Raw genomic sequence first — 15,801 nt, forward strand, 5'->3', positions numbered from 1 at the left:
GGTAAATACTAAAAGGAAATGAAAACAGACTATCAAAAGGATATTTGCACTCCTGTGTTTATTGGAGCATTATTCGCAATAGCCAAGATGCATAAACACCTAAGTGATCATCAGAGGATAAAAGGATAAAAGTGTGATGTATTCAGCCATGAGAAAGAAGGATATGCTTCCATTTGTGACAACATGGATAGAACTTGAGGACATTATGCTAAGTGTGCAAAGTCTGAGAAAGACAAATACTGTAAGATATAACTTACATGTGCATCTAAAAAAGCCAAACTCATAAAAATAGGGTAAAATGGTGGTTACTAGGGGCAGGGGTGGTGGGAGAATTGGAGAGATGTTTGAGTGTATAAACTTGAAACTAATAGATAAATAATTCTGTAGATCTAATTCACACTATACTGGATATAGACAACAATATTTTATTATAATCATTAAAATTGCTAAGAGACCAGATCTTTATTCCCACCACAAAAAAGAAATGATAATTATATGATGTGATAAGAGTGCTAACTCATGTTACAATGGCATTCGTATTACTATTTACCATTGTATCAGGTCAACGGGTGTTATACCTTAAACTTACACATTATATGTCAAATATAGTTTAATAAAGATCTATATTTTTAACAAAAATTTAGATATCTTTCTTTTATCTGAGTTGACTCATCTATTATTTTTCTGTTTCTAAGAAAATTATATAAGACTTTCTGAAGTATATTACAGTAGATTAAAAGCTAATAAATAAAAGTAATCTTGACTTTATACTTTAGTTTTCTAACAATTAGAAAAAGAGAAAACCCTTTAAATTGTAATACAATTTTTGGGAACACATTTTGTTTTCCTTTAAATGGCTATCTTCTAGCAATATTTAGTGATCCATTAGGAATATTGACTGATGTGTCTAATATTAATTCTGTGATCAAAATGGGTGTATTTTTCCTTAATCAAAACATCAAAATAAAGGCTTTAGCTGAACATTTTATTTATTTGTTTTAAAATATTAAATATAAGCTACTTAATTATTCATCCTAGCTAAAAAAAAAACATTCCACATAAGTGCCTGAATTGTTGAACAGAGTTACTTTGTTTCCTTATTGTATATTTTGAGGTTCTACCTTAATCAGAAAAGTCAGAGTGAATTGCAGTGTCAGTTTCATCCTAGTTTTTCCATACCCTTCAGTTTTCAGAAGAGCTGGGAAAATAACTGAGTCATTGAAATCTAACAACAACAACAAAAATGCTTAATACCTCAGATAAATAAATATCAATGGATACTAATACTAAAATTAAAAATAAATTAGAATACATCCCTCACCTAGATTTTACTGAAAAAAGCCTTGTTTGGTTTATGGTGTTAGATCTCATAGAATTTCAGAATATAAACCTTGGTCTATAAAACATTTGGGATTAAAAGAATGAAAATACGGATGACTACAAATAGGTTAGAGCCAATAATTATGTTCCTTACAATGCTACTTTAAAATTCTCTATCAAATCCTGAGGGATTTCCCTGCATCACTGTACTACTGTAGGGAGATTCATAGTCAACACATATAAAGATGCCCTGTGAGACAGTGAGGTTAAAGCAAATTACACATGGAATCTAAATAATAAAACAAATGAATGAATATAACGAACAGAAACAGACCCACTGATACAGAGAACAAACTAGCAGTTAACAGTGGGAGAGGAAATGGGCATGCTTAAGATAGGGTTAGAGGATTGAGAGGTACAAAGTACTATGTATAAAATAAAAAAGCTACAATGATATGTTGTACAACACAGGGAATATAGCCAATATTTTATACTAACTTTAAAAGGAGTATAATCTGTAAAAGTAATGAATCACTATGTTGTACACCTAAACTAATATAACACTGTACATCAACTATACTTCCATTAAAAAAATGAATTAGAGAGAGTATGATGGTATGGAAAATTTGCAAGGGTGATACATCACATGAAACATTGGATTCCCTAAAGGAAAATAACAATGCAATGGAAATTATATTTAAATTATAATCCAAGGATATTTGGAGAAAAACAGAAGAAATTTAATATACATTTTGAAACACACTTGAGAAAAACAGAAGAACTTTAATATACATTTTGGCACTTGATCCAGAAAAAGGCACTCTAAGGTATGTCCTAATAAAAGTGAAACTATTTGTCTTCAATTTAAAGAAAAACCTGCACCTCCACGTAGAAAGGCAATTTCACTTCCAGAGAGAGAAAATCAAGGCACAAAGTGTATGTATGTCTGTGTATGTGTGTGTGCATAATGTTTTGTCTCTATGCTGCCATTCGAGTAAGAAATATTTTCTTATATTTGCAAAGAATCAGAAGGAATATAGACGAGAATGTAGCGAACTAGGCTTATAGGGCCCCTATGGAAAAACATCTGATTCTCATTATAATGCAGGAAATGCACAAAATTAGCTTAGGCATCTTGTAAAAGAGAGCAAGAAATCTATCAGAGACAACTGTGGTCATATCAGAAGGACTCAGGCACCATCTTGAAGTTTTTGAGTTGAGTTGCTACAAGCCAAAGATGAGACAAATTTGGCATCAAAATGAATAGTAAATATAATGGATTTAAGCTGATAAAACATGTTAAAATCTATGAATTCATAATGATAATTTTCAGTATGATAATGATCTCCATAGGATATTAGGAAAACAACTTATTCTGAAAATGGATAATTAGGTTTATTTATTCTGCTTTTTCTATGCGAATTGTATCTGTTTTTTACTCTCAGGTTTGACTTTTTTTAGGAAGTAAAACTTTGACTCTTTAGAGTGAAAGAAAGAAAGAGAAAAGAGAGGGGGAATGAGGTAGGAAACTGGGGAGAAAGGGGAGGGAGAATTGGGAGAGGAGTAGACTAGAAGGGAGGGAAGGATAAAAAAGGGGGGGGGGAAGAGATGGAAAGGAGTGGACAAGGAAAAGGATAGAAAAGGGAAGAGATAGATGAGGAAAAGAAAAAGAAATAAAAAACTTTTAAAAAGAAAGAAGAGCGAGGCAAGCAGGCAAGGGGGAAAGAAATAAAGAATCCATCCTTATGTAGAAAAATGAATGAACGAAGAAAACATGCCAAAGATACTCACTCTGAAATTTTATAAAGCCACTGACAAATAAAAATTCTAAAAGTTTCAGAAAGAAAACAAGGCATTGGGAACCAAAATTATGTATAATTTTCCAAAAGCAACATACCTTGCTGTAGTATGGAGAATGCCTTCAACATTCCAAAGAAATTTATTTAATCTAGAACTCTATGGAAACCAAACTATTAATCATGTGTGAGGAAAGAACAAAGATAATTTACAACACATCTAGACTGCAAATCTTGACTGCCAAAGAGAAAATCAAGATTTCCCAACAGAATGAGAGAATGAACCTTGAAGAGCAATATGGAGAGTTTGGAAATAGAGTATTGAACATAGGAAATCAACAAAGGAAAGTGTCAGGGCCTACTGAGCAAACTCTCCAGTCTGGAGCAGGAGGATGGAGGGCACAAGTAAAAAGTCTCTAGGATAAGAAAAGAACAGAAGATTATTTAAGAGTTGAGTTTTAAGGAATATATTTGATGACATCAAAGGATTTAATTGAGGATTAATGAAGGATTTAATTGAGCAAATTGGAAATAAAATTTTTATTAACTTAAAAAAATTACACAGTCATAAGCATGGGAGTGGAAAGTATTTGCAGGTCCCTAATGAAAACTGAGTATCAAATTGTCAAAAATAGTGATAATCATCCAAAATGAGAGAAATGGGGAGGTATTTAAATAAATAGATAAATATTTATTAACCATAACAGGAAGTTGATGCATATGTCTGTAACTGATACAAAGAAATAGCAAGGTAAATATTCATGGAAAGAGATAAAAAATTAGAAACTTATTTACCTGAAATGCATATGTTATTATGGGCGGAATACTACCCATTTTAGAATGTGTATTTTAGCACTATTTAAAAAATTATTTTCTAAATAAAAATTAAAAATAAATAAAAGGACAACAGAAAGGGGGACCAGTCTTAGCTGTTGATATTGTTCAGGTGAAAGATGATGGCAGCATGGGGACTGTGAATTAGTGTAAATGGAGAAATTTGGGCACAGAGACAGTTGACAATTCCTGTGAAAGTTTGGAAAGAATAGCAGAAGGAGATGAGGGATGACCTCTAACTTCTTCCTTGCCAAACTGGTTGGAGGAACCTACCAACAAGATTGAGAAGACCCGGGAAAACCATTTTTGTTTGGAAAATTTGAGAATTGCTTTTTGATCATGTTAAATTTGAGATGTCTTTGAGGCATTCAAATAACCATGTCCTTCTTGGCAGCTGGATCCATGAATCTGGAAATTAGGGAAGTTGCCAGTACTGGAAACATACGTTCAGGGTCATCTTCATATTGGTGCCATTAAAAGTCATAAAAATAGACGGAGTCATCTAAAAAGAAAGAATTGGGAGAAAAGAATAGAGACTCTTAAAGTTGAAGCTCATAGAATCCTAATATTTAGACTGGGTAGAGGCAGAAGAGTTTTCCCCAATTATAGTACTTATTACTATTTAGTTTAACAACATTTAAAATTTTTTTTCTTCCCTACTAGAATATAAGTGTACAGATTGGGACTGTTGTGTTTTTGTTGTGCAAGTTAGAAAGGCTTGGAATAGGCCTCTCTGTATATGTGTGTGCATGTGAGTGTTTGATTGTGCATGAATAAAAAGGAGGCATAAGAAATCAGTGAATAAGAGAAGAGTTAGTTAATACATGCTTTTGCTATAATATATAATAATGTTATAATTCTCACTTCACAACATTCTAAAAAGAATCCCAGTTGAGTAAAAGTGCTATGTAAAACAATTTAAGCTATGGGAAAAGAAAAAATACAAATTATGTTTATATAATATCTCTGAATGAGGGGGGCTGTCTTGTGAATTTTAATACAAATGGAAGAGAGAAAAAATTAACAAATTGACCTAGAAGTGGGATTGCTGGATCATATGGTAATTTTCTTTTTAAGTCTTTGAGGAATCTCCATAATTTTTCCATAGTGGCTGTACCAATTTATGGTCCCACCAGCATGTTACAATTGTTCCCTGTTCTCTCAGTTTCACTAATACTTCTCTTGGGTTTTTGATAATATCCATTCTAATAGGTGTGAAATGATATCTTATTGTGGTTTTGATATGCATTTCCCTGGTGATTAGCGATGTTGAGTACCATTTAACGTATGTCTTCTTTAGCCATATGTTATGCCTTTGGTAAAACATCTATTACGTCCTCTTCCCATTTTTAATCAGATTATTTTGTTTTTCCCTATTGAGTTGTATGAATTCTTTATATATTTTGCATATTAAACCCTTATCAGATATATGACTTGCAAATATTTTCTCTCATTTGATTGGTTGCCTTTTCATTTTGTTGACGGTTTCCTTTGTTGTTCAGAAGTTTTGTTGTTTAATGTAGTCCCACTTGTTTATTTTTGCTTTTGTTGCCTTTGCTTTCTTGTTAAATCCAAAAAATTATCATCAAGTCTACTGTCAGGAGCTTACTGCCTATATTTTCTCCAGGAGTTTATGATTTCAGGTCTTATGTTCGATTCTTTAATCCATTTTGAGTTAAATGTTCTGTAAGGTGAAAGATAGTGATCTACTTGTATTCTTTTGCATGTGGCTGTCCAGTTTCTCCAGCACCATTTATTGAAGATACTCTCCTTTCCCCATCTTGTAAATTAATTGATTATATTTGCATGGGTTTGTTTCTGGACTCTGTATTCTATACTGTTGATCTTTGTGTCTGCTTATATGCCATTATTGTACTTTTTGATTATTGTAGATTTGTAATATAATTTGTAGTCAGAAAGCATGATGCATCCACCTTCATTCTTTATCAGGATTGCTTTGGATACTTGGGGTATTTTGCAGTTCCATTCAAATTTTAAAATTGTTTGTGGAAAGTGCCATTAGAATTTTTTTTATTGCTGTGTACTTAATTTTTTTCCTTATTGAGGTGGAGTTGAAGAATAATATTATATATTTCAGTTGTACAATATAATGTTTCACAATTTTTATAGGTAATACTCCTTTATTTTTATAAAATATTGCCTATTTTCGCAGTGTTGTACAATATATCCTTGTAGGTTATTTATTTTGTGCATAGTAGTTTGTACCTCTTAATCACCTGACCCTATCTTGCCCCTTCCCCTTCCCTCTCTCCACTGGTAACCTCTAGTTTATTCTCTATATGTGTGATTCTGTTTCTGTTTTGTTACATTTGCTAGTTTGGTTTATTTTTTTAGATTACACATATAAGTGCTATCATACAGCATTTGTCTTTCTCTGTTGAACTTATTTTACTAAGCATAACATCCTCTAGGTACATCCATGTTGGTGCAAATGGCAAAATTTCATTCTTTTTTATGGCTGAGTAGTATTCCTTTGTATATACATATCATGTCTTCTTTACCCATTCATCTGTTGATGGATACTTAATTTGGTTCCTTATCTTGGATATTTAAACATGGATGCATATATCTTTTCAAATTAGAGTTTTAATTTTCTTTGGATAAATACCCCAGTGGAATTGCTGGATCATATGGTAGTTCTGTTTTTAGCTTTTTGAGGAATCTCCATACTGCTTTCCACAATGGTTGTACCAATTTACATTCCAAACAACAGTGTATGAGGATTCCCTTTTCTCCACATCCTCACCTCACGTTTGTTATTTGGGGTCTCTTGGATTATAGCCATTTTGACGGGTGTGAGGTGATATCTCATTGTGGCTTTGATTTGCATTTCTCTGATAATTATCCATGTTGAGCATCTCTTCATGTGCTTGTTCATCATCTGTATATCTTCTTTGGAAAAATGTATATTCAGTTCTTCTGCCCATTTTTTAATTGGGTTGTCTGTTTTTATGATGTGGAATTGTATGAGCTATTTATATATTTTGGATATTAACTCTTTATCAGTCATATTATTTACAAATATTTTCTCCTTGTCAGTAGTTTGTCTTTTCATTTTGTGGATGGTTTCCTTTTGTGTAAAACTCTTAAGTTTAATTACATCCCATTTCTTTATTTTTTACTTTTACTTCCTTTACCCTATGAGAAAGTGCCAAAAAATATTGCTATGATTTGTGTCAAAGAGCATTCTGTTCCTTTGTTTTCTTCTAGGAATTTTATGGTTTCTGGTCTTACATTTATGTCTCTAATCCATTTTGAATTTATTTTTGTATATGGTATGAGAAAATGTCCTAATTTCATTCTTTTACATGTAGCTGTCCAGTTTTCTCAGCACCATTTATTGGAGTCTTTTCTCCAATAAGCGGTGCTGAGAAATATCAGTGGAGAAATGTTTTTTCTCCATTGTATATTCTTGCCTCCTTTGTCATCAATTAATTGGTCATAAGTGCATGGGTTTATTTCTGAGTTTTCTATTCTGTTCCATTGATCTATGTGTCTGTTTTTTGAGTTGGTAACATACTGTTTTGATGACTGTAGCTTTGTAGTATAGTCTGAATTCAGGGAGCGTTGCACCTCCTCTCTGTTCTTTTTTGTCAAGATAGTTTAGGCTATTTAGAGTCTTTTGTGTTTCCATGCAGATCTTAAAATTATTTGTTCTAGTTCTGTGGAAAATGCCATTGGTTTTTTGATATGGATTGCATTGACTCTGTACATTGTCTTGGATAGTATGGTAATATTAACAATATTAATTCTTCCAATCTCAAATCATAGTATATCTTTCCATCTGTGTCATCTTCAATCTCTTTTATCAGTGTCTTGTATTTTTCTGAATACAGATCTTTTGCCTCCTTAGGTGGTTTTATTCCTAGGCATTTAAGTCTTTTTGATGAGATTATAAATGGAATTGTTTTCTTTATTTCTCTTTCTGATGGTTTGTTGTTAATGTATAGAAATGCAACAGATTTCTCTATATTAACTTTGTATCCTGCAAATTTACTGAATTCATTGACTTGCTCTAGTAATTTTTTGGTGTCATCTTTAGGATTTTCAATGTATAGGATCATGTCATTTGCAAACAGTGACAGTTTTACTTCTTTGTTTCCAATTTTGATTCCTTTTATTTCTTTTTCTTGTCTGCTTGCTGTTGCTAGAACTTCCAATATTATGCTGAAAAAAGTGGCGAGTGGGCATCCTTATACTGTTCCTGATCTCAGAGGAAATGCATTCAGCTTTTCACCATTGAATATAATGTTAGCCTTGGGCTTCTCATATATGGCTTTTATTATCTTGAGATAAGTTCCCTCTATACCCATTTTGTGGAGAGTTTTTATCATAAATGGAAAATGGATGTTGAATTTTGTGAAAAGTTTTTTCTTCATCTATTGAGATGAACATATGGTTTTTATTCTTAATTTGTTAATGTGGTGTATCACATTGATTGATTTGCAGATATTGAACCATCCTTGCATCACTTGGTTAAATCCTACTTGATCATTGTGTGTGATCTTTTAATGTGTTGTTGGATTCAGTTTCTTAATATTTTGTTAAGGATTTTTGCATCTATGTTCATCTATGCTATTGGCCTATAATTTTCTTTTTTAGTGGTATCTTTGTCTGGTTTTGCTTTCAGGCTTATACTGGCCTCATGTAATGTGTTCAGCAGCATTCCTGCCTCTGCAAATTTTTGGATAAGTTTGAAAATGATAGGTGTTTACTTTTCTCTAAGTATTTGGTAGAATTTACCTGTGAAGCCATCTTGTCCTGGACATTTGTTTGCAGGGAATTTTGTTTTTACTATTGATTCAATTTCTTTTCTGGTAATTGGTGTGGTCATATTTTGTATTTTTTTCCAGGTTCAGTCTTGGGAGAGTGTACATTTCTAAGAATTTTTCCATTTCCTTCTAGGTTATATATTTTATTGGCTTATAGTTGTTCTTAGTAATCTGTTATGATCCTTTGTATTTCTATGGTGTTGTTTGTAACTTCTCATATTACATTTCTAATTTTATTGATTTACACTCTCTTTTTTTTCTTGATGTGTCTGACTATATGTTTATCAATTTTATTTATCTTTTCAAAAAGCCATATTTTGGGGTTTTTTATCCTTTCTATTTTTTTAGTCTCTATTATATGTATGTCTGCTCTCAGTTTTATGATTCCTTTTTATCTACTAGCTTTGGGTTTTTTAGTCCTTCTTTTTGCAGTTCCTTTATATGTATGTGTGTGTGTATTTGTATACATATATATGTATATATGCATATATATATATATATAAAATGCACTTAATTTCAAGTGCATTTTAAAACCCCTGTATTTGTAATCTCCTCCCCTCACAGTTACTGTTTTTAACATCTTGTTTTATATCTAACTGTTTTGTGTATCTTCTAACTGCTTATTTTGGATATAGATGATTTTATTACTTTTGTTTTTCAACCTTTGTACTAGCTTTGTGCATGGATGATTTACTACCTTTATTGCATATTTGCCTTTATGGATGAGTTTTTTCCTTCCATAATTTCCATGTTTGTACTTGTGGTCTTTTCTTATTCACTTAGAGAATTTCCTTTAATATTTCTTGTAAAGCTACTTGGCTGATCTTGCCATCAAATCTGAATGAGAGCCTTGCTAGGTAGACTATTATTGGTTGTAGGTTTTTCCCCGTCATCACTTTATATATATTGTGCCACACTCTTCTGGCCTGCAAGTTTCTGCTGAAAAGTCAGCTAATAGCCCTATGGGAATTCTCTCATTTGTTCCTTGTTGCTTTTCCCTTGTTACTTTTAATATTCTCTCTTTATTTTTAGTCTTTGCCATCTTAGGTACAATGTGTCTTGGTATATTTCTCTTGGGTTAATCCTGTATGGGAGTCTCTTGCTTCCTGGACTTGGATGTCTGTTTCCTTTCCCAGGTTAGGGATGTTTTAAGTTGTTATGATTCGAATATATTCTCAGCCCCTTTTTCTCCCTCTTCTCCTTCTGGACCCCTGTAATGTGAATATTAGTGTGCTTGATGTTGTCCTAAAGGTCTCTTAAATTTCTTTTCATTCTTTTTTCTTTTTTCTGTTCAGTGTTAGTAATTTCTACTACTCTGTGTCACTGATCCATTTATTTGTATCATTTAATATACTGTTGATTCTTTCTAGTGTATTTTTCATTTCAGTTATCATATTCTTCATCTCTTTCTGGCTGTTCTTTATATTTTCTAACTCTTGTTAGAAACTTTTTTAACTTCTTGCTTTGTGCGTCCATTCTTCTCCTGAGTTCTTTCATCATTATTATGATCACTACCCTGAACTCTTTCTCAGGTTCATTGTCTCTCTCCACTTCACTTAGTTTTTCTTTTGGGGCTTTATCTTGTTCCTTCATTTAGAACATGTTCCTCTGTCATCTCATTTTGCCTAATTTGTTTTTTATTTCTATGTGTCTTGTAGGTTGGTCACGTTTCCCAACCTTGGGGAATTGGCCTTTTATAGGAGATATCCTATGCATCCCAGCAGTGTACTCCCCTCTCATCACCAGGGCTGGATGTTGTAGGGGTGCCCCTATGTGGGCTGCATCATTCTTTCTGTTGTGGTAGGCTGACTACTGTGGGCAGTCTTGTAGGCTTGCTTGTCTCCTGGTGCATGTTGGTTGCCAGGCCCTGCCTTGTGTGGAGGCTGCTGTGGCTGGCTGGTGGGACTGGGTCACAGGGCTGCTTGCTGCAGAACTCCAGTGAGCCCCATAGCTAGTTCTGGTTCACTGGTGGGCAGGGGTGGGGTCCAGGAGACCCCAGGGCTGGTGACACCCCACTGGTGGGTAAATCCAGTTCCTGAGACTAGTCCTGGCCCACTGGCAGGAAGAGCCAAGTCCTGGGGTCTGGCTGTAGGGGCCCAGGTATCCCAGAGTTGGTGTCAGACAACTGTTGGGTGGGGACGATTCCTGACATAGCTGGCTGTGGGGTCAGGGCTGTCTCAAAGCTTGTGTTGGCCTGCTAGTTGGCAGGGCCAGGGCCCAGCTGGTCCTGAGCTACTGCTGGCCCACTGTTGGGAGGGCTAGGTCTGCAAGTTGCAGGGATGTGATTGTCCTGTGGCTATTGTCTGCCCACTGGTGTGTGAGGCTGGTCGCGAGTCTAGAGCATGCACACTGGAAGTTGGGGCCAGGAATTCTGGGGCTGGTGCCTACCCACATGTGGGTAGAGCTGGGTCCTGGGGTCTCTGGCTGCAGGGCTCTGGGGGTCCCTGGTCTAATTCTTGCACACTGGTGTATGGGGCCAAGTCCGAGTGCCTGGGGGCTCAGGCAGCACTTCCCCCTGCTCCCCGGCCCGGCCACAGCGCAGCTTCCGGCTGGGATGGCCCCCTGGTCCGGTGGAGGCTGCAAGTTGCTGGTGGGGCGGAGCGCCCGCCCGGGGAAGGCGACGGTGTGAGGGGGAGGTGTCTCCGCCCCTGTGTCCCTTCCTCTAGCCCTTCCTCAGACCTTCCCTCTTTGGAGATTGCCTCCCACATCCCCCAGGAATATGGGTAGGGAGAGAGAATCACAGTCCTGGACTGAGGGGCGAGGACCCCAGGGTCTTAGGTGTGTGTGGGGGTGTTGCCATGCTGGGGGTTAGCTTTGGGAATTCTGGGGTCTGGGTGTTGTGGAAACGACAGGTGGTCTGATTAGGGGGTGGGGCACCCCTGGGGAGAGGGAGGCCAGTCTGGTGGAGGGCACAGTGCCAGCAGGAGGGGCTGTTAAGCTAGACTCTGGGGTTGTTCCTGACAAGGGCCACAGAAGGCATCATGGCCCAGGGTGAATCCTGCACCTGCACCACTTGGGGCTTGGTGCTGGTGGGAGGGGCTGCAGTCAGGGAGGGAGGAGCTCACCCGCCTGCCAGCTGGCTGGAGGCAGGGCCCAGGGGCCCAGACTCAGAGGCTAAGGACTTAGCCAGGATTGGCTGATACTCCCACTGGCCCAGCCTGGTCAGCCCCGTCTCCAGGCCCTGACTCCAGGACCTGTTCAGCTTCTCTGTGGCTGACCATTCTCTCACTCAAGCCTCTGCCCCCTCCCCTCAGCACATCCTCTCTTGCACCAGCTGGCTCCCTGGGTGGCCCTGAGCCTGCATGGCTCCACCCATGCCACCTCACGCCAGCTCCACCACCTGCAATTGGGCCACACCTCCCCCAGCTGTCCCTCCTCTCTGGGCCTCCGCCAGGCCCTCTCCCACCTTCTCATGGGGGCAGGGAGACTCTTCTGCTCCCCACCGCTCCAGCTTAGCCCTCAGCCACCCTTGCCCCTCACCCTTTCTGCCTTCCCTTCTCCTCTCCCCTCATTTCTCAGCTCTGCTCAGGCCCTGACTTCCCTTTGGCTTCACAGCACCCAAGGCTGAGACCCCCGCCATGGCCAGCCCCGGGAAGCCTGGGGCTGGGGAGGCCCAAGAGGAGGAGGGATGGGACGAGGGGCACGCCCCAGGGCCACCGGCAGCGACGCTGGAGCAGGCCCAGGAGCTGTTTCTGCTGTGCGACAAGGAGGCCAAGGGCTTCATCACCCGGCACGACCTGCAGCTGAGCCCCCAGCCCCAAGAGACCGCCCGCCCCAGGACTGACCTTGGCTACACAGCCTTGCCATCCTTGCCCGGCCAAGGCCTGCAGAGCGACCTGCCCCTCACGCCCGAACAGCTGGAGGCTGTGTTCAAAAGTCTGGACCAGGCGCACACCGGCTTCCTCACGGCTCGGGAGTTCTGCCTTGGCCTGCGTGAGCCCAGCCCCTGAGCCCCACCCCCTACCCCGCTGCTCAGACACCCTCCGCTGGCACATGTGGGACTCTCTGGGGCCCACAGCCCACGTGGGTGGCAGCCCGTGCTTCTCCCTGGCCTCCCTCCGGAGCACAGGCCAGTGTCTGTACACCCAGGCACCACGGGAAGCCCCCCAGATGCTGTGGCATATGTGGAGATGACCTGCTCCCTGAGCCAAACCCAGGTGGGGCTGGAAGCCAGGCATGCCTCATTTTGGCCTGACCCCAGCTGTCACCTCCCATTCCCAGGACAAGAATCGGACCAGAATAAGGAAGAAAAACAGGAAACTGGGCTCAGAGAAAGGGCAGGATATGTGTGTGGAAGGGGGGGGGGCGGCGGGGGGGGTGCTGCGGTGGTAACCCACAGCCCGGTGATCTCTCCCTCCCATGCCCGCAGGGAAGTTGGTGGGTGTGGAGTCCGTCTCGGGTGCCCTGCCCTCCCCGGCCCCAGAGGAAATCTTCGAGGCGGGCTGGTCGGATGTGCAAGGCCCCGGGGGCTCCCTGGAGGAGGAGGAGAGATTCTGCTCTGCGCTGGAGCAGCTGGGGGCGGCCCGGGTCCTGGGTGAGTGAGTCGGTGCTGGCCCGGCTCCCAGCGTCCTCATCTGCTCTCTGTCCGCCTGCATGCTGCCTGTCCATGTCGCCTGCATGTTTGTTCCCAGGCAGGGTCCCTAGGCCGGGTCTGGCCCAGTCCTTCCTTCCCAGCTGCAACTACTGCGAGCCGGGCAGGATTTCCCACAGAATTTGCATTTCAGGAGGCAGCAGTCAGGGCTGCCCCCATCACAGGCACAGCCGTGTGTACACAAGGACACAACCCCATGTACACACACCTGCTGGCCACACAAGCCCCGCACAGGCACAGACCCCCGCAGGGGTGAAAGCCCCCAGGAGAGGCATGCCCTGCTTGTGCAAGACTACAGGGGCCTCTGGGGGCTTCTTACCCTGCAGGGTGGGGTGGGGAGTCCCCGCTTCAGCTTCAGCCTCTGCCCCCCCCGCCCCGCCCCTGCAGGCAGCGGGCAACTCAGACGCTCTGGACCCGGCTGCAGCGTGAGCGACCCGAACTGCTGGGCTCCTTCGAGGACGTTCTGATGCGAGCGTCGGCCTGCCTGGAGGAAGCGGCCCGAGAGCGGGAGGGCCTGGAGCAGGCGCTGCGGCGGTGAGGGCTGGGGCGCTGGGGGCGGCCTGAGGGCCAGGTGGAGGGGCTCCGCGAGGTGGTAGAGGCGGGGCCGGGGGCTGTAGTGCTGGCAGGTTCTAAGCAGCTGCCTCACGCCCGGTTTCCCGAAGGCGGGAGAGCGAGCACGAGAGGGAGGTGCCGTGTCTGTACCAGGAGTTGGAGCAGCAGCTTCGCGAGCGCCAGCGCCTGTGGCTGCGGAGTCAGGTGGGCCCGCAGCGCCGCCCCGCGCCCGGCCCAAGCGCGGACGCGCGGGGGTCCCCGGCCCCGCCTTCTGCGAAGCGGACCCACCCGCGCTAGAGATTTCAGAGGTAGGAAGAGGTGTGGAGTTAATGGAAAGTTTATGAAAAACTCTAACAGGAGACTCGTGTACCCTTAAGGTTTTGGATCAAGGATTTGCTCTCTTAGCAGAGAATTATAAACCATTCAGAAACAAACAAAACGAACAAAAAAACCCCGAAAACCAAAAACTCCCTGGTGGACTATGAAACATGCTAGAGAAAGTGCTCCTGCCTCTGGGACATTAAGTGACCAAAACCAGAATTGCCTTCATGAGCTGGAATTTGTCACACTAACAAGTATAAGGTTGAGCAGAACCAGGAGCAATTCATTAGAAGCTGAAGGTGGCAAAGTCAAGGATCTGGCCTAAGCAGGGCAGAGAATCCCATAAGCCTCACCGGCAGGTGACCCAGACCTTCTTGTCATCTACCACCATTGCGCTGACGTCTTTCCCTCAGCTCACACATCTGGCCTCAGAAAGCCAAGTAGGTTCTTGGATGGTCATCTTGGTGTGTTGATGTCATAACGTACAGCGGTTGAACTACAGCTCCACCCAAGGTGACCGTGAAAGGCATCACTCAGGGGAAATTCTCCCTTAGAGCAGTGGAATGATCATCTATTTCCATTGTATAGAAAGAGAAGTGGTCCAAGCTAAGAATATATAGACTCAGGGTAGAGGTGTAAAGTTTGGATATTGGTCAGTGTCCTGTGGGGAGAAACATGAGAAGGCCAGGGACCAGGAAATCTGAGGAAGAGGCATATGCATGGAGTTACTAGAGTGGATACAGTGTTTGGTGATCCTCATATTCCATATAAATGTCCACCAGAGAGCATCTACCATGGAAGAGCTGTTAAACAACCAAATAGACAGAATTACTCAGCCAGTTGAGGTCATCCTGCTTTGTTCATCTGCCATGCCAGTGCTGGCACAATGGGCACATGAAAAAAGTGCTGTGTTGGCTGGGATGGAGGAATGCATATGCATAGGCTCCAACATTTCCGTGCTGATCTAGGTACTGTTCCTTCCAAATGCCTAACTTACCAGAAACCATTGTGGCCCCCAATATAGCAACATCCCTCAAGAAGATCAGCCAGCCGCTGGTGTCATGTTTGCTGCTATGAACCTCTTATACTCTGAAAGTGGCAGAAATGCATCTTGCCTAATATCAGCATAATTCAGGTATGTGTTATCTTTCCTATCTGCAAGGCCTCAGGTAGCACCAGTATCTGAGGCTGATAGAGTGGTGTATAACATGGCATTGGGCCAGAACTCCACTTTTCAGTAAAAGAAGTGTCATATTGGGCAGTGACTGGTACACTGGTTCTCTCCTATTTCACATCAATGGGAAACTACTAGCTTAATAAACAGATGAAACGGCCTGTTGAAAGTATAATTGAGGTGTCAGTACTATGACCTCCAGAGTGTATCTTCCACCAGAAATCAGTGACCATTATATGGGGCTGTGTCTTCAATAGGTTCAATACCTGAATCCAGGACTTCCCTAAGTGACCGACTTGGGGAATCTGTACTCTATGTCCCCACATACCTGCACTCTATGGGTTTAGAAGTCCTGGTTCTCAGAGGGGAAATGCTCTTACCAGGGAATGCAGCAAGAATTCTGTTATACATAAAACCTCA

General features: G+C 41.3%; 1 protein-coding gene across 1 annotated transcript; it reads left to right on the top strand.

The window, feature by feature from the left end:
- The first annotated feature begins 12,321 nt into the window (after nt 1-12,321).
- On the top strand, nt 12,322-14,183 carry LOC118894036 (EF-hand calcium-binding domain-containing protein 4A-like). Its single transcript, XM_036849700.1, has 5 exons — nt 12,322-12,482; nt 12,561-12,676; nt 13,113-13,281; nt 13,722-13,868; nt 13,997-14,183. The coding sequence occupies exons 1-5, from the start codon at nt 12,322-12,324 to the stop codon at nt 14,181-14,183; spliced, it is 780 nt and encodes a 259-aa protein (XP_036705595.1).
- Nucleotides 14,184-15,801: the final 1,618 nt, after the last annotated feature.

Source organism: Balaenoptera musculus, chromosome 4, assembly GCF_009873245.2.
Source record: "Balaenoptera musculus isolate JJ_BM4_2016_0621 chromosome 4, mBalMus1.pri.v3, whole genome shotgun sequence".
Taxonomy (NCBI): domain Eukaryota; kingdom Metazoa; phylum Chordata; class Mammalia; order Artiodactyla; family Balaenopteridae; genus Balaenoptera; species Balaenoptera musculus.

Bases quoted from the DNA above. Each gene is read 5' to 3' on its own strand.
- LOC118894036 (XM_036849700.1), top strand. From the start codon at position 12,322: ATGGCCAGCCCCGGGAAGCCTGGGGCTGGGGAGGCCCAAGAGGAGGAG. The intron at 12,677-13,112 runs GTGAGCCCAGCC...CCATGCCCGCAG, and splicing joins GGAGTTCTGCCTTGGCCTGC to GGAAGTTGGTGGGTGTGGAG. The intron at 13,869-13,996 runs GTGAGGGCTGGG...GGTTTCCCGAAG, and splicing joins CTGGAGCAGGCGCTGCGGCG to GCGGGAGAGCGAGCACGAGA.